Source organism: Furipterus horrens, unplaced genomic scaffold (assembly GCF_987537825.1).
Source record: "Furipterus horrens unplaced genomic scaffold, mFurHor1.1.pri manual_scaffold_1, whole genome shotgun sequence".
Taxonomy (NCBI): domain Eukaryota; kingdom Metazoa; phylum Chordata; class Mammalia; order Chiroptera; family Furipteridae; genus Furipterus; species Furipterus horrens.
Genome location: NW_028327171.1, coordinates 49,573,521 through 49,593,142, shown reverse-complemented (window position 1 = coordinate 49,593,142; position 19,622 = coordinate 49,573,521). Strand labels below are relative to the sequence as shown.

Sequence of the window (19,622 nt, the reverse complement as noted above, 5' to 3'; positions counted from 1 at the left end):
CTACTCTTCTTTTAGCTTTTCCCATTTAAGTTAATAAAATCACCATCTACCCAGCTAGAAACAATGTCATCTTTGAAATCTTCCTCTTCTTCACCTATAATATCTTGTCAGTTACCTTCTTCCATTTATTCTATATTCTGTATATCTCAAAATGTCTTCATCTTCTTTCCATTCTTATTGCCCCTAACTTACTTTAAGCTCATAAATCTACACAGTGGGGCAAAATTAGTTATATAGTTGTGAGTACACAAAGCACAGAGTTTATTCTTGTATTATTATTTGCTAATTATTGTATAATTTTCCATATGAACAACTGTAAACCTACTTTTGCCATACCCTGAATTTTTTGAGCTATTAAAATTATGATGGGGAAGATATAGGATTAAACTCCACCTAAACTGAATTACTCTTTGTTTAAGAACACTCCTTTTACCTTCATTTCCCTCCACTCCTCTTCATTTAATTCAAACTTCTGTTTAAGCCAATTGGTACTCATTTTAAAATATTTGCATTTTTATCTACCTTGTCTATTAAGCAAGGCACTCCACAAAAGGAAGAGTTTTATCCCACTGATATTTGCATCCTTAACAATAGTCATAATTCCTGCATTTTGTAGGTGTCAGGAAATCTTTGTTGAATAAAGAGCTTCCAGGAGCTACAGAAAAAATGATTTTGAGTAAAAATAAATTTGGATATTTTTAAATAAGAAGTTATTCCATTAAATTGTAAATAATTTGAAGATTTTGACTTCATATGACTTAGCCCTCTGTGATTCCCTTTCCTGTGCCATAATAGTTTTGTTAAATTAAATTGCTTCAGGTACTTGATGTAGTTACAAAATTTCCCCCATATTCTTTTACTTTTACCTGTTTTATTCATAAATAAAATGGAAATACTAGTCTATATTACCCTTTTAACATCTCATGTTATGCCAAAATATTCATATAAAAGGTATTCTATATTCCCAGAATTATCTTTCTTCTTATTTATTCTTTTACTTGAATATAACTGAGTCTTAATCAAACCCAAACTTGGAAAACATTCTAAACATAAATAATATTGTGACATAAAAACCAATGACAAAAGAAAAACTAAGACTCTAAGATCTGGATAAGAGTATTCATCATTGCATATCCCAGATGGAGATCATTTGTTTTCCTAGAGAGTTGGGACTTGGGGTGGTCTTTGAATTAAGAAATGGCTTGGTGAATGACAGCAGCAGATTGTTGCCAGGAATTTATAAAAAAAATTCTTTGGAAAAAAAATGAAGAAAAGCCCTAAAAGCAACACATCTAACATATCCACAAAGTAGTTTGATTGACTGATAACCAACCAACTAGCTGGCCATTCTTCATGCTCAACCTCACACACTAGTGTTCTTACCTCTATCCAATAAGAGCTATATGAACATCAAATTTCCCTTTGACTAATAGTAGGGCTTGGGAAATTTTTAATTATTCCAACCTCTTTTTGATATTTTAGTTTTTACCTTCTTTCTTAAATTATTTTATTGTGTTTATATGTGACAGAATAAAACAAAGCACTAACAAGTATTAGAGTAATACAGTGACAATTTTCTGTAGTTAACAGAAATTGTTCTTTAATCATTCACACTAAATTTCTTCTAACAAAGGACACTCAAGGAATACGTACTTAATGCACAAGGTTGACAGACTAAGAGAAGATTTGGCCCAGGAAGCAATGAATGTAATACAAAAGCTATTGTTGGTATTTATTTATTGAGTTGGTATTTATTTTGAATTATAATAAAATGCAATCACTATTAATTCAAATATATATATATATATATATATTATATTAATGACTAGAACTAAATTCCTTTTAAAGGTGGGAAATGGCTTTGGAAAATTACATTATTAAGTTCTTGACTTGGAATAACAGGTGTTAAAAAAGGAACAGATAAGCCAGTCTGTGCTATTACTAAGAAAACATAAAACAGGACTTGGCGGTGTGGCAAGAGATAGGAGAGAAAAGGATTATGGAGCAGTGCATTAGAATAGTATTATTAATAAGGTCTTCTAAAAGCATACAGATCTGATATTCCATTTGAAGTTTAAGGCATTATTATGATGTAAACTCCCACTTTATCTCTCTGAAGCCTTCAGTGAGTCTACTTTCAAATAAATGCCCTTGTGTAAGTATTATGTTATTCTTACTGGTTTTCATTTTGTTTTGTTTTATTGACTTTGGGTACTAAAAGGTCATGCTAGCGGCTGATGTTGATACTTGGGTTGAGGTATTATGAAATAGTATTATAGCAGAAAGAGTTGAAACATTATTCATACAATAAACTAATGTAGTGGCCTGCAATAGCTTGGAGCCAGAGATAAGCTTCAGACCATAGGTCCCTGAGGGTGACTGTGTAAATCTTCAGCAGACCATTGACTTTTCCTGAGAGCAAAAAAGGATTCAAGCTAACTTTATCTATAAATAAAGGAGGCTGAAGACCCCAACGAGTCTCTAATCATATATATTTTCCCTCAAATCCTTTTTAGAATAGAGAACTTATCAACTTAAAATCTTTATTTATGCATATACATATATACTTGATTAAATAAGTGTGTTCAAAATAATGCAAGAAATATAATGTATGCCATCCAACCACAGATGATTTTAGAGGCAGGTTGTCATGTGTTATGGATTTATATCAAGTGAAGAGTTGCGATATTTTAAGTGAATGCCAACACATAAAGGTAAGCATAGAAAGGACAGAGAAAGCAAGAATTCCTGGATTTATAAGTCTATTTGTATGTGTATTTCTAATTTTGTTGAAAATGAAAAGTCTGATCTTTCATTGCATGTATGGCTCCAGCTGTTTTAGACTACTTGGAGTATACCAGCACTGCTTATGTTTCCCTGAGAAAGAAGAGAGAAGAGTAAAAGGGACTCTCCCTGCCACCAATAAATTTGAAATCTACTTGGGAAGATGAAATGTAAAGATATAAAAATACTGTTAATTGCTTTACAGTTTGTAAAGCATTTTTATACATATTATTTCATTTAAACTTGCAATGGTCCATTGAGTTGGGAAGAAGGTCAGTTTTCATTATTTCCATTTGGAAATAAGACTACCAAGGCCCAAAGAGAAAAGTAACTTAGATATGACCACAGAGCCATACTTCATACTTCACACTATTTCACACTCTTCTGAATAAAATAATTAGAATTAAATTATATATAGAAAATTATATACCCCCTGTGAGTGATAAACACAGACAAACATAAACATTGCAATTTATAAACAATATTACACTATAATTTCTTGCTAAGAAATTAACAAGGAGAAAACATCATGGTATGGTTAATATAAATATTATATATTTTTTCATATATAATACAGCTCCACTGTTTACTAAAATACTTATATAAACCTACTTCAGTTAAATCCCAGGCCATATCTTATTATTATTTTTTAACTGTACATGTTTTAGAAGCACAAAACTTTACCAACGAAGCTAATCCAAGAGTGAATTGCAAACTGCTTCCTACCTTGCAAAGTTCAAGCAACTTCTCGCTGGCATATCTCATAGGATGTTCAGTGAAGGTAGCGTAAGGCACCTCAGTGGACCATGGGTTCCAACGAGACAACAGAGATTGCTGCTCTGGACTCCCCCAGTAGATCCTAAGTCCTTCTCCTTGTCTCCTACAAGAAAGGAATTTTCCCCTTAGATTATCCATTCCCATCAGATTGAAGCAAAAAGAAGAGTGGGAAAGAAACAGCATATCTCAGTCAGCCTTTACATTGTTGCTGAGGTAAGTGCCTTAACTATCAACTAGTTGGATTGTTCCAAAGAATTTAGGAAAAGAAAAGGATGAATTTGCTTTCAAAAATGTTGAGTTCAAAGGGTGCCTGAGAATTCTACATGAAAATGCCTAGTTGGAAATGCGATATTGGGATTCAGTACAGATGCTAGGGGTGGACATTTGAACACTAATCTCATGACAATATTCTGAATGGTTAAAAGAGTTAAAAGAAAAAGGAAGAAGGAAGAGTCAAGGTGGTGGGACTGAACTGAAACAGACAAGTTTGGGAGATGATTTCAAAGAAAGAGGGAGATGACAACAATTTCCACAGAGCCATAAATACAAGCAAGAACTAAGAAAAAATATGAAATTTTCAAATAGGAAGATATATATCATCCTTAAGAAGGATGACTAATTTAAAATATTCTGTGACCTCAAGTTTTATTTCTCACAATTCTTTATTCTCCGCATATATTTTATTCAGTAAAATTTCAGCAACAAATATGTCAAAGCTTGTATGGAGATGGGCCCTGCCCTTTTCCACTAAATTCATAGTTCTGACCCACAGCATGTTGGAGATGACCACTGTCTGGGAGAACCTAGGCCTGGTGATCTGGTAAACCCAAGTGCAGAGCAAGAGAAGGTCATCTCGGGAGTGGTGTGAAAGAATTTGTGGCAGGGGAGTATGGGCATATTGAATAACAAAACTGTAGTTTCTGTGGCCTCTTCTTTTACATGTGTCCATTAGAATTTATGGCTTGTGGTTTTAGACATTTCTGATTTCACAGAGATCCCTAGATGTTAAGACAAGCTCAGGAACGTTGCATTCGACAAGTTTTAAAACTAAGTTGCATGTGATTCTAAAGAGCCCCATAGAACATCACAGAGGTATTGTTTCTTCTAGAAATTAAATCCTGGGATCTAGAATGAAAAACTGGAGCTTAATTGTGGTCTTTTTGCAAAGCTGTGACTTCCTGTATTAAGGAAGGATTCCTTTGGGAATGCTATTGTGGTTTCTGAATGTTTATTCATGTAGATATGTGTATAAACACCATCTCACACATAAGCATATAACACCTCTCTTTCAATTGACTGGTCCTTGAACTTCTTCTTACAAAAAGAAAGTAAGAAAAGAGCCTGGTATATTCTTCTGCCATGTTTTCATATTTTTGATGATTATATATGAAAGTTAACACTTAACCCCTTTTTGTTACTTAATCCTTTATCCAGATTAACCCCTTTTTGTTACTTAATCCTTTATCCAGAAAATAAAAGCAAAGGAAAAGGAAAAAAAAAAAAAACAGAAGAGAAAAAAAGAAAAATATTGTACATACCTCTAAAGGTCCCTTTCTAACCCCTCACTTTCTCAGCTGTTATACTTTATCATGCCCCCTGTACTTCTCTTCATTTTTTTCCTGGCCTGGTTATGAATGCAAAGCTCAGTGAATATTATATACATGATAATTATGGAGCACTCTGGCCCCAGTCATTTAAAACAGATTGCACAATGGAATTATATTACTAACTCATATGTCAATATATGCCCTGAGTGCAGTTTTGCTTTTATACAGAAGGGATGAAAAAATGTCAAGATAATCTAATAAGTATACATTATATTATTTTGTTTTAGGGAAATCACAAAAAATGTTTAAGCATAAAAATTCAAGAGGGGCCCTATTTAAAAAATAATAATTTATTTGTTTGTTTGTTTGTTTGTTTTTAGAGAGAGGGTAAAGGAGAAAGAGAGGGAGAGAAACATCACTGTGTGGTTGCCTCTCACTTGCGCCCCCAACTGAGGACCTGACATGCAACCTAGTCATGTGCCCTGGCTGGGAATCGAACCAGCAACACTTGGCTCGCAGGCCAATGCTCAATCCACTGAGCCACAGCAGCCAGGGTTGGGACCCTATTTCTGAACAGATAATCAATTTGAGTATGTCAATAACCTTTCTCAGAGATATAATATACTTCTAAGTATACAGGTTCAGCCAATCCTCTCACCTGAGCCCCAGAGGTAATAGATGGAAAAATAATTCTAGAACTATATAGTCTACCCAAAGGTAAAACTAAAGAGTACTTCTCAGAAAAGACTTTAGTACCAGAGTATTATGAAAATCTGTCATCTTCTCTTCTGTCAAATGTCATTAGGCAATGGTAGAAAATATGGACTCTTTTATGACTAGGAATACTTTAGTAAACTATGACTTGTGCCCTGGCTGGTGTGGCTCACTGGATTGAGCGTCAGCCTGTAAACCAGATGGTTGTCAGCTGAATTTTCAGTCAGGGCACATGCCTGGGTTGTGGGCCAGGTCCCCAGCTGGGGGTACATGAGAAGCAACCACACATAGATGTTTCTCTCCTTCTCTCTTCCCCCAACTCTCTCTCTAAAAAACAAACATACAAAAGAAAAAAACCACACAAAACAAAACAAAATGAAAAAAACTGTTACTTGTGTTTACCATGAGAGAAATCATGTGAGGTAGAGTAAAAAATGCAGTTAACAGGATATCAGGTAGTCCAGTGTTAGAGTCTTGGTCTTGATACTTAATGCTGTGTGACTAGGGTCAAGCTTATTTCTTTTTCTAAATCTCAGTTTCCCCATATGTTCTTTAGAGTGTCTCCATATGGTGACAGCCCATGGTCTCACTAACTCTGTATGAATGATGTATACAAATATAATGCTACTAGCATTCACTGAGTCAGGGATGGAGAATCCATACAAAGCCTCTGAGTTATATCTTCTTTAATTTAGAGCCATCAAATTAGCCTCCCTCCCCCAGCAGAACACATCCTCTGCTGCAAAGTTTACACCAAGTATCGTCTCATCACTTTTAGGCAACTTTAGCACCTACCATGCTATTTCACAAACATGTAAAAGCACCAACCAGCCAGTATGGAGGAACATTAGTTTAAGGCTTCTAAACTAGAATGTCAGAGCTAGAAAATCTTCTGGAAGCTATAATCCAGTGTCTTTTTTCTGGAAATGGGAAAACTGAGACTCAGAAATTACCAGGGATTTCCCAAAGTATCATTATACACAGGATTGAGTTGGTGAGAACCATAGTTTCCTAAAACTTCATTTAAGTGTCTTTTCACCATTCCAGGCTATTGTTACAACATACATTGCAAGTTAAGGTCCTGCCATTACACAACACAGTCTTATTTCCAATTAGACACATAGTTAAAAGACTTGCCCTAAGGAGCCTGCCACCTTTTGTGGGCAAAAAGTATGCTCAGGAATTCTAGCTAAAGGTCAGAGAGAAAATCTCTCTCTCAAATGGAAATCTGGATTTTTATATATACTCAATATTAACAATCGTGAGATTGTAGGAAAATAAGGTATTACTGGAAATCAGGGGTAATTATAAAATGTTATGTCATCAGGGTAAAAAGACTGGATCTTTCTCACTGAGCTATTATGGTCAAGTTTTCAAAGTGTGGGTACAGACCCAGGTAAAGAATGACAACATCAAATTTTTAAGCATAGAAAACTGAATTGCATGCTTTAGATTCTTCCTTTAATCATCCCAATAGAACCCTCTTTCCATAGATCCCTACTTTGTAGCAGGTAAAAACTATTGTGCCTCTACTGGGCAATCAAGACCTCTGTATTAGTCCCATATTCCTTGTAATCTTTAAGTAGCAACAATTTTATAAAAAACAAGAAAATAATGGATGAGAGAATGTTTTGTATGCTGTAAGGTATTGGCCTACTAGCAAATATTGAGTGCTAGCGTGTACTATAATGCTTATTGTGTACTGTTAGAGGCTTTGTATTTTTACATTTTATTTAAACTTCATAGAAAATTTTTTAATTTCTTTGGTAAAAATAGATGACGTTAACAGGAAATAAGATAAATAATTTGATCAGGCTTCATCAGATCACCAAGTCAAGAACTACTAGAAAAATAGAATAAAAAGGAGGAAGAGAAACAGCATTAGCCCCATCTTTCTAGTCTAAAATCCATGCACCTGATGCTTCAATAAACTAAAACTCAAAACATTAGAGTTTGGAGTAAGAAAAGATTTGTTCATCAAAAAGGCAACAACTGAGAAGATGGGAGACTTAGTAGTGCCTAAATCCATCTTAAGAGAGTGCAGAGTTTAGGCTTCTTTTATGTCTAAGGGAAGAGGAAATAGAAGGATCAAGAGGTGATTGACAACTGCAGATATCTGGGCATCAGCAGGAGTTTGAGAAAGATTCTGCTTAGCCTCTTGACCCTAGTTGATATGAGTCTGGTCAGAGGTACCTGCAAATCTTTGATAAACAATACATACTTCTTTTATCTCCTCAGGAGAGGCACTTTCTGGTGGGGAGTTATATTTGTAAACTTATGCTTCAAGCAGAATTCCTTCAATGATTAGCATGTCTATATGCAAAAAGTTATTTACCTGAAGGCCATGGAAACAAAGCAGGATAGCACAAGATGGAGTCAGAAAAGTTGAGCACTTCACTCTGTTAAAATTATAACTAATTTTGTTCTCATTTTCTATCCTCAAGAAAACCAGCCATATCTGGCCTCTATTCCTACCTTTTACTCTTCACTTTTGGTAAATATCAAAATCTCATGGAATGGTTTAGAAGTAGAGGAAGAGATCCATAAGGATAAATCAGAACTTAATGGGAGAAGGGTGTTTTTGGTAGTGGGAGATTTTTAGGATCCTGGACTGTCTGAGTTGGAAGGCCCCTTAGAGGTGTGTTTCCGATTCTTTCATTTCACAGATATATAAACAGAAGATCAGAATTTTCACAGATCAGAGTTCTTCTTTAGTCACATTAATTACATGTTCTACTCAATGACTTAGACTCAGAATTCTACTCAAATACAATTGTGGACAGGGTGGAAAACATAAGCAATTACTACTTTAAACCATATTACATCCCAAAAGGTGATTTGCCTTCTACACAGTAGAAGAGCTGAAGGACCAACCTTGAAAAATAAATATGGTTTTAACAACATAGAAAGGAGCTCCAAGTTGAACAGAAGTAAGACTTTCTTCAGTAAAAAGCTTTATAAAGCAAGAAATTCTATCTATCAGGAAAGACTCCCCTCCTTGAAGTCATTTTAGTGAACTAGAAAAATAAGCCAGACAGTCGATAGTCTGGGTTAATTTGTTCATTCCACACATTCTTCTTCCTTTGGAGAGAAACTGCACATCCTTTTTTGAAGCACAATATAGCCAACTTCCTTTCTTTGACTTTCCACTCTCTATCCTGGCCTTCACAGGTGCTGGGCTGGGGCATTAAACTACCAGTTAGAAGAACTGAATGAAGATGCCAGGCTCCCGGAAGGAGAAATGGCAGCTTCCATGATTATCTCCATCAGTTGCCCCCACCTTTCGACACATCTCAAATCTCAAAGCTCCAGCACAGAATTAAAAACATAGCTCAAGGCACCAAAGCAAGATTTATGAGGAAGCACAGACATTAACTCTTGCTCTAAACGCAGGGTGTGTGCTTGTAAGTATGGGTGAGCAAACAGAGGGAGGTGGTGGGGGAGGAGGGCGGGTGGCAAGGGGGAGACAGCAGTTCAGAACAACACAATTTATTTTCTTAATGTCTCCTTTCAGCCTGTATTGTTGAAAGGCGGGCCTTCTAGGCCTATGAAATGTTAGTCCCTTGCTTATTTAATCTGCACAAAAGGGGGGACTGAGTTGGCACCCTGCATGGTATTCAATGCTCCTTTGCTCATTGAATGACCTCAGACAAAATATTTTCCATGACAAGAACCCAAAAGACGCTGGCACAGAGTCAGACAATAAGATTTGCAGAATGTGTTTACATTTTCTCAATGTCCCCAGGCTGTTCCAAACCCATCGGCAGGTGCTGCCTTTATCTGTTCTCTTTGCTCACCTGGCTGCCTCCCAGAAGTTTCCAGGGCCTTGGGCTCAGTGAAATTAACTATTTACTGGCACGAGTAACCAAGAAATTCTAAGGGTTAGGTACTTGAGGAAGAGGTAAGAATCTTGGGTAACAAGAGGCCAGAGTTCAAAGGGTAGATCTGCCACTAACTGGATGGATAATTCAAATCATTTATTTCTCTCTGGGTTCCATCAGTAAAACCAGGTAGTTAAATTAGATCACCTCCAAGGTCCTTTTCTGTCCCAATCAGTTAACATCTGAGCTGAAAGTCCAAAATAATGTTTATTATACTGTTTATACCTAAAGACTTTGGATAACTGAATGAATATGGGAAATTCTCAGAGGGCTGCTGACATGATCATTCTTCTCTCAAAAGAAAACAAAAATTTAAACTTCAGAATAAAAGATCTAGGATTAAGCCAAAAGCAAAATGCAAAGAAGGAGAAAGTGAGGGTGAATACTTATACAAAGGGTTATAAAAAGGATTTGAAATTACTCAATCTACAATAGGTGTTTACCTCCTTGGAAAACTTTAGATATGCTTGTGTTAGAAGTGGTCATATTCAGGGCTGACATGAAAACTAAGGCTCAAACCAAAGGTAGAACCCATGATTTTGTGACTCACAGTGTTAGGACACTTTTGTGTGTGAGTGTGTGTGTGCAGGCATGCAGCAAATACTTCGACTTAAACATGGGATCATATACTCCTATGTACATAGCAATCACCTAATGAATCCTTCTTTAATGACAATGCATGAATGAATAAATTCACAGAGTAAGTTAGGATACCTGTGAGGTTGAATGCCATATTATTCTATTCTTAGAATGTTACATGTTATGGTAGTAAGATCACTGAACTGGAAGTTCAAAAGTAAAACTTGGATCTAATCCTAGCACTGATACTAGCTTTCTGTGTGGCTTAGAGCTGGGTACAACTTCTCTAGGACTCCATTTCCTTTTGCCACAGTCTAACTGTATGTGTATCCCCAGATTTATATGTTGAAATCTTAATGCCTAAGGTAATAGAATTAGGAAGTGAAGCCTTTGAGAAGTGATTCGATCACAAGGGCCGAGTCCTCATAATGAAATCAGTACATTTATAAAAGAGACTCTAGAGACCATCACCCCTTCCACTGTGTGAGGACACAGCAAGGCAGTACCATAAGTGAACCAGAAATCAGGCCTCACTAGACACTCAATCTGTCTGCACCTTGATCTTGGGCTTCTCAGCCTCCAGAGCTGTGAGAAATAAATTTCTGTTGCTTATAACTACTCAGGCTCTGGTATTTTGTTACAGCAGCTGAAATGGACAAAGATACCTTTCTTATAAAATAACAGAAGCATTGGTTTAGATATTCTCCAGAGGACACTAGGCAAAAATCTAACACTTATGACTCATCAGAACCAAAGATTACTTACCTTCGGGCTCTACTTAAATAACATACAGAAATATTTTATTTTCCAAATGGATTATTTGAATTGAAGTCATTCTAAAACTTAAACACTTATTTTCTTAAACAGATCATATTGAAAAAAGAAAACTCATTCTTTTATAGCTTAATGAAAATCACCACAAACTCCAGATGTGAATACTTGGAAGGGATTTATTGTTAATCATTTATATCCTACTTCTTTGACTCCTTAATTTTACTGATACAGACTATGAAATCTAGAAAGTTACTTAGAGTAATACTCAAAGCCCTCATAATACTTTCCTATATTCCAGTGCTTTCCTTTATGAAAGCCAACTATTGTATATGAAGAAGAAGTCTATTAACCTAAGCTCTAAAAGATTCTTGACTGCTAAGTTTATTAATTTATATCAGTTGTCTCTTTCCTCACCATCATTCTATCATTTCTTGCTGCTATCGACATTCCATTACAACACTACAGTAGCTAGCTCTTCTTCTCATTTGTTTTTTTCTGAATTCTTATTGACAGGGAGACTAGGAATACATTACCCTCAAAGTCATGGTAAAAGTATTAAACAACAGCAACAAAACCCACCTCTTTCTCATGCTCTTTCCTGTAAGACAAACATATCCATTTTATAGTAAAGGCTTTGATTTCATAGATTCCATTTAAATGAAGAGCTAATCCAATGAGGTTGATAGTAAACAATTTTTAGATAAAAGAAAAGACACAATATAGTTCTTTTAGTTTTGGGCATCTAAATGCTCATATTTTACAAGGGCCATTGGTATTACACTTGTCAAAATGAAATAAGCATGATCCCAGGATCAAAAACATAACCTTCTTTCCACTGATAGGGATGACATAAAACTTTGTCATCCTTAGAATCATGCTCTGGTAGGCTGACATTGTCAAATGCTACACAAGGAGCCTCATATTCTCATCCCCCTGCAATCCTTTTAGTGTATAACTCCGACATATGTAACAATTGCTCAGAATAGCAACATTATCTGCAAATCTTTGTTAGCATTACTTCATGAAGTCCAGAGAAATTTCTCTGGGTAAAATTGTAATGAGGATTCAGAGGCAGGAAAAATCCCTTACAGTTGAAAGTAAAAAAATAAAATAAAAAATAAAATAAAATAAAATAACTACTCATTCAATACATGTTTACTGATCTTCAACCTTGTACCAAGTACCTTGTATTGAAGACAGCGGAAATCATGAGAACAAACATCCAGTCTGGGTGGGGGGTGGGGAGAGAGAGAAAAAATTCAGTGTATGTGACTTGTTTTATATTTTTATGATGATTTTATTAAATTCAGTTGTGCTACAATGTGAGTTGGTAGGGTGGAGGGAGATAGGTTGGGAGAAATCTATAGAATTTTCTGGGGGTAGGGTTGATTGTGTAGGACAGTAAAAGGTCTAGAGCAGCCAAATTCTGATGTGAAAGCTAGTGAGAAGCCAGTGGGAAATCAGTGGAGAGCAGTTTAATTAGTTTAATCAGCTAAGGAAATTTGTCTCTGACTGCTATACTCAAAACTACAGAAAGAAGGGGAACAGCATGTAGAGGTGAGTGGGGTATGTGGTTAAGACAGATGCCCTCCTTGATCTCCAGGCCAGTAATGAGGCTGAGTCTTGATCACATGTGGGCTTGCTTCCTAATGGGTGTCATTAAGGAGCCTAAAGGCAAACAAGAAAGAGGATAAAATGAAAAGTTGAGTGGCAGTGGTAGGATAGCAGAAAAAAGGGGAAGGAGAAAATGTCAACAGAGGGTAAATTTTACCTTTAACAGATTGAAGTTGTAGCTGCTATTTAACTAAATTAGAAGGCTTTCTAATCTTACAGCACCTCAATGTTCTCTTCTGTTAAATGAAACTAGTGACATTGTCTATAAAGGTATACAGTAAGGGTTACATAAAATTAAAAATGGTGAATAGTAGGCACTCTCTATTTGCTAGTTGGACAGTGCCTTACAGCACACAGAACAATTACTCATCCATCATCCTATTGTTTCTCATGAAATTGTTTCTATGAAAATGGTATGAAATGCCCAGGGACACAGAGCTAGTGAAAGCCACGATTTATGCTCAGATATATCTGATCCAGAGGTAGGACTCTGATACAAGTCTCCTAGTCCAAAGCCTTGAGCTTTATTCAAAAGACATGAATGTTGAAGAGACCTGAATGTTGGTTAACAAGAAGACATTTAGGAGCATTGCTGGTGGAAGCTGTGTATACCTAGCAGTGCTCAAAGAGAGGACTAGAGCAGGACTGTGTCTGCAGTGGTGGAAGAGAAAGGAGGGACCAAGAGTCTATCTTGTCCAGCTGCAGTTCTTCCCCTCACACATATCAAAGAAAACCTGGCAGCAGAAAAAGGTAGTCTCAAGAAGAACAATAGAAAAGCAGTTCCCTCCTTTCCAGTTCATTTACACTCACACTGCACTAAACCTGTGTGGAAATCATATAAAAGAACTGAAAGGAATGCCCTAGAATATTAACACTATTGACACAATAGGATTACTTTTCTTGTTTTAATAATTCTAGTTTCTGTAATGAGCATGCACTGTTTTTACATGGAAATTACATACTGCATATTTGAGATATTATCATTCATCATAATCAGAGCAAGGACTAATTTGTACCAGGTGGTGTGCTAAGGCCTCTACATTTGTTACCTCTTGTCCTTACTGTAAATGCACAAGGTACATTTATAATCTCTATTTTACAGATGAGGAAACTGAGGTCCAAAGGCATAAACTAGTAAGTAGTGGAGCTGGGATTAGAAGTTAGGTGTCTCTTGAGTTCATGGCACCCTATGAATGTACAGGACAAGGAAGAAAAGAAGCATTTATATCAACCAGTTGTTTTCCAGTGAACCTATATAAAGACAATAATTCCAGCGCTCAGGTCTTTATCTGTAGCCTCTCTTCACTTGAACTAATCTACTGTCTCTTTTCTCCATAGCATTGATCTGATAAGTTTAGAAACCTAAAGGGGCTTCCATGGCTTATAAAATTCAGAAACTTTCCCAGACTGACATTCCCAGCCTTCAAGTACAGTTCTAGCAATCCTTTCCAATATTTAACACCATGACTCCTCAGGGCTCCAAACAAACAATTCAACTTGCTGAGCCTGTCTGACAGCATTTGTGATCACTTCACCAACATGAAATAATCCTATATACTCATCTTATATCATCAAATGAACTGTGAATTTTTCAAGAACAGAGTCCATATCTAAATCTTATTTGTTGCCCCCACAATATCTATCTTGTAGTACATGGTCAGACAGTTTTACTAATGTCTTTATTATAAAATAAATTTAAAAAAAAACAAAAAAAACAAAACTCACTCCTTAAACCCTACTGATGTGGCTGTTGCTTTAACCTCATTAGTCTACATTTCTGAATTGCATTGTTTAAAACTGAGCTCCTAAAATGTTTGTTTAAGGGATGTGAGGGGATCCTTTATCAATTTTTAGATGTATGTAAAATGAGATTTTTAAAGAAAGATGCAGGACAGAGGGTCTGTGCTTTTACATGCAAAAAGTCTGTGATCCTGCTCTGAAAGCATGTGCTGCAGCTGCTGACCTGACAGGTCTACATCAGGGCCTTTCAGGGCCAAAGGCACCTTGTATAGATAGGAGAGGGCAACCCTTGCAAAGATACCAGGGAAACCACCACAAATATAAAGGAAACAATTTTGAGGCAACTCCCTCTATTATCAATTAGGATATTTGGCAAAACACATTGCCCTTGAATTTGTACAAGTTTTCATCTCCTCTCTTAAAAGGAAGTTACATTTAAGCATTCCAAATAACCAAGTTTCAACAGGCACAGAGTAGCTAAGTTAAAAATAAAAGAGAAAAAGAAAAAAAGCTTCTGGGAAGAACATTATTCTGAACTCATTGCTTTTCATTTCTTCTCAACTCAAGGGAGACTGAGAGTAGAAGGTCTGGAATGCATACATGGGCAGTTAGAGAGACCAGTTACCACAAACTTCTGGCCTGACTCTCTATGGCCCATTGGTAAATAGCCTGAACTGCCCAGGAAGGCAAAGGACACAGAGGGCTCTCTGACTGCCAAGGCAGGAACCCAGCTCTTTTCTCCTAACACATCCACTTGGATCATGCTCCCAAGGCTGTGACCATTTTGCTTTCTCTACTTTGATAACATTTAAAAGGAAAAAAATTGAACGTCCGGTCAAGATCAAGGCCTAGACAAACACACTGCATCTCTCTCCACAACTAAGAAGGAATACAACTACCTCAAAACTAGAAACAACCAGAAGTTCCAGAAAATCAAGCTGCATGGAAGTCCAACAAACAAAGATATAAAGAAGAAATATTCATCCAGACAGGTAGGAGGGGTGGAGCTGGGACAGAGAGGATGCGGTGTGGTGGCAGCAGTGGCAGCAGCAGCAGTGGGCCAATGGAAAGCACATTCACGTATTTTAAAAAGTCGGGAGGGACACCTGGGGAGCGCTCCCAGCACCAGACCAGACCACATAGCTAACAGTCCCAGCACCAGGAAAAATAAAGCCTCATTGCTCCTGACTGTGCAAACAAGTGGGGGTTGGGGTGAAGGCAGAAACTGCTGGTCTCTCAGCAGAATCCACTTGTTTAAAGGGCCCCATGGGCTTAGAACATCCACAGACCTACCCACTATGGGAACAATGACCAGGGCAACAGCTAGAGGGGTGACAGTCCTGTATGGGAACTGGGAGAGGTGCCTGCAAAAGGGGTGAGTGCTGGGCAGGTGGCATTGTTCCCTCTCAGACCCCTCCCCCACACACAGCGCCACAACATGGTGAAATGGGTCACCCTGTACTGATGAACACCTAAGGCTCTGCCTCTTACAACCTAACAGGTGCAACAGCTCTACCTAACACACAGAAGTAAATAAACACAGGAGCCTGTCAAGATGAGGAGACAGAGAAGTATGACTCAAAAGAGTGGATGGACCTAGGTTCCAGTGAGAGAACTAAGTGACGAGGAGCTAGTCAAACTAACAGATGAGGAGATAGCCAACCTAATGGATGTAGAGTTCAAAACACTGCTGATAAAGATGCTCACAGGCTTGACAGATATACTTAAGTATGGCACATACATAAGGGAAGAAGTGAAAACTATGCTAAATGAAACGAAGGAAAATCCACACAAAATCAATGGTGAAGGGAAGGAAACAGGGGTTCAAATCAATAATTTGGAACATAAGAAAGAAAAAAAACAGTCAATCAGTACAGAATGAGGAAACAAGAATTGAAAATAATGAGAAGAGGCTTAGGAACCTCTGGGACAACTTTAAACATGCCAAAATCTGAATCGTAGGGGTGCCAGAAGCAGAAGAGGAAGAGGAAGAAATTAAAAGCTTATATGAAAAAATAATGAAGGAAAACTTCCCAAATTTGGTAAAGGAAATAAACATACAAGTTCAGGAAGCACAGAGTCCCAAACAAACTAGACCCAAAAAGGACCACACCAAGACATGTCATAATTAAAATGCCAATGGTTCAAGATAAAGAGAGAGGTTTAAAAGCAGAAAGAGAAAAGCAGAGAGTTACCTACAAAGGGGTGCTTATAAGACTATCGGCTGATTTCTCAAAAGAAACTTTGCAAGCAAGTAGGGGCTGGCAATCAGTATTCAATGTGATGAAAAGCAAGGACCTACAATCAAGAATACTCTATCCAGCAAAGCTATCATTTAGAATGGAATGGCAGATGAAGTGCTTCCCAGACAAGGTGAAGCTAAAAAAGTTTATCACCACCAAGCTATTATTAAATAAAATGTCATAGAGACTTACTTCAGAAAAAGATCAAAATTATGAACACTAAAATGACAACAAACTCAAAACTATCAACAACTGAATCTAAAAAGTAAAAACAATATCCAACTAAACAAACCAGAATAGGAACTGAATCATAGGTATGGGGATTATTTGGAGGGTTAGCAGATGGGAGGGGGAAGGGGAAGAAATGGGAAACTGGTGCAGGAATTAAGAAGCATAATTGGTTGGTACAAAATAGACAGGGGGGAGTTAAGAATAATATAGAAAAGGGTGAAGCCAAAGAACCTATATGCACCACCCATGGACATGAACTAAGAGGGGTGGGATTGCTGGAGGGAAAGGGGGTACTGGGCAGAGGGGAGGAAAGGGAAAGAAAATTGGGACTACTGTAACAACATAATCAATAAAATATACTTAAAAAAATAAAAGGAAAAACTTTTCAAAAGATTAAATGTGATACACATTTATTTTTCTCTTTGTTTTATGAGAGCATTTTGTGGGGAAATTTATTTATGGTATTGCATACCATACATTATGTCGACAAAGCAAAAATGTCTGTCTCTAACTTCCACACACAGATGTAGTCTACAATTAACTTCATTTTCCTTGTTGTCCATAGTCAATGAGAGCCATTCAAACTGTTCAATAAGAATTGACCATTCAGTGGTCTCCTCCATCTCTGTCCAAAGTGATTGTATTCTTCCTATCACGGGTGAAATTCAGACAACAAAAACCCATGCCATTTTTTAGGTATTTGGATATAGTGAAAGAAATTATGGAGTTTAGAGGATACAGATCTGTGTTCAAATCTCAGTGCCTTTATTTATTACGTGATCTTGGGGAAGGCACTTTAACTCTGATAGTCTGTTTTCTCACTTGGAAAACGGAAATAAGGATGCCTACTTAGCAGAACTATCATAGGGATGTATGTAGAATGCCTGGTAACTCTTATCAGCAGTTTAAAGCACTCCTTTGCCAGAGCTCTGAAAAGTAAATCAGGAGAAAATAAATTTCTGAATTCTCTTTCCATTCTTGCTAGTTTCTTTTGCATTTACCAAAAACTGTCAAATCATAAATTTGGTGGAGTGAAACAAAGAAAGAAGATGGTGTGAAATACTAAACTACGTACTTACATTCCATAGTGTACTTGAAGGTTTAACTATGGGGTAAGCAAGCTAGAGTTTACTGGGGGATATTTTGATTTATCATCATGTTGCAATAGTATTGTTTCATACACATACAAGCTTGGGGTTTTATGATTTTGTTTTTACTTAAAATGTACTTTTACCACAGAGCTTTATATTCCCACCCAGGCCCAGAGCAACAGTACCGATAGAGACCTGGGATTCTCCCTCCTGCTTTTTGGTCCTGGTGCTCAGTCCCTTAGGGTAGCACTTTGTATACGTAAGTGAGAACAGGCAGCCACATCTCCAAGTTCCATCTGCACAGGTCCACTCTCAAAATGGTAACCTCTTGGTCACCCCTCAGGCCAAGTACATGCCCATTGGCGGCACAGCATGCTTTGGGAAGGACAGACCCTGAAAGCAGAAGTAGGACAATTTGAACAGAAAATTCTAGGCTCCCAGAAACCCAGAGAGTGAGCTGTAACAGTGCTTGACAAAGTGCATATGTACTTGAATGACTTGAGGACCTTGTTTGAAAAAAAAAAAAAAAAGATTCTGGTTAATTTGGTGAAGTGGGTCCTGAGGTTCTGGACTCTGTACTTAGAACAAGCTCAAGTGATTCTGCCCCTGGTCCTATTACCAAGTAGCCCACAAAGGGGCATGGGTTGTGAGGGGGCATATCCCTTGGCCCCGAGGGTGCCTCACCCTGTGGGGACAGACACAGCTAGATAAGGATCAAAGGAAGGCTGTCTCCAGTGTGGACCTAGGACAGGGGACTTTGTTGCTCTGTGAAGGGCACAATGGTTTGTACATGCTGTAGGGTAGGAATCTAAGAAAAGAAGGTTCTACCTGGATGACTAAAGAAAAAATACAAAGAATTCCATTCAATAGTTTTCCTATTATATAGTGAAATTGTCAAACAACAGTTTTCAAAAAATTTTTTTGAGTATATATATTTTATTGATTATGCTGTTACAGTAGTCCCAATTTTTTTCCCCTTTGCTTCCCTCTGTCCAGTACTCCCCTTCCCTCCAGCAATCCCACCCACCTTAGTTCATGTCCATGGGTCGTGCATATAAGTTCTTTGGCTTCACCCTTTTCTATATAATTTTTAACTTCCCCCTGTCTATTTTGTACCAACTGATTATGCTTCTTAGTCCCTGTACCATTTCCCCATTTCACCCCCTTCCCACTCCCATCTGCTAACCCTCCAAATGATCCCCATACCTCTGATTCCATTCCTATTCTGGTTTGCTTCGTTGGATTTTGTTTTTATTTTTTAGATTCAGTTGTTGATAGTTGTGAGTTTGTTGTCATTTTAGTGTTCATAGTTTTGATCTTCTTTTTCTTAAGTAAGTCTCTTTTACATTTCATATAATAATGGCTTGGTCCAGGAAGCACGGAGGGTCCTGGGTGAGCTGGACCCAGAGGGGACCACACCAGAACACATCATGATTGAGATGCCAAATGTGAAAGATAAAGACAGAGTCCTGGGGGCAGTAAGAGAGAGGCAGAGAGTTGCCTACAGTGGGGTGCCTACAGGACTATCAGCTGATTTCTCAGAGGACACTTTGCAGGCAGGAAGGGACTGGCAAACAGTATTCAATGTGATGAAAGGCAACCTACAACCAAGATTATTCTATCCAGCAATGCTATCATTTGGAATCG

At 37.4% G+C, this 19,622-nt stretch overlaps 1 protein-coding gene across 2 annotated transcripts in view; it reads right to left on the bottom strand.

The window, feature by feature from the left end:
* TPRG1 (tumor protein p63 regulated 1) overlaps positions 1-19,622 on the bottom strand; it is a 142,041-nt gene that overhangs the window by 35,260 nt on the left and 87,159 nt on the right. For both annotated transcript variants that reach the window (XM_090275265.1, XM_090275257.1), the window contains exon 4: positions 3,511-3,664. In XM_090275265.1, coding sequence (XP_090131391.1) covers positions 3,511-3,664 — 154 coding nt within the window. The remainder of the gene's footprint in view (positions 1-3,510; positions 3,665-19,622) is intronic.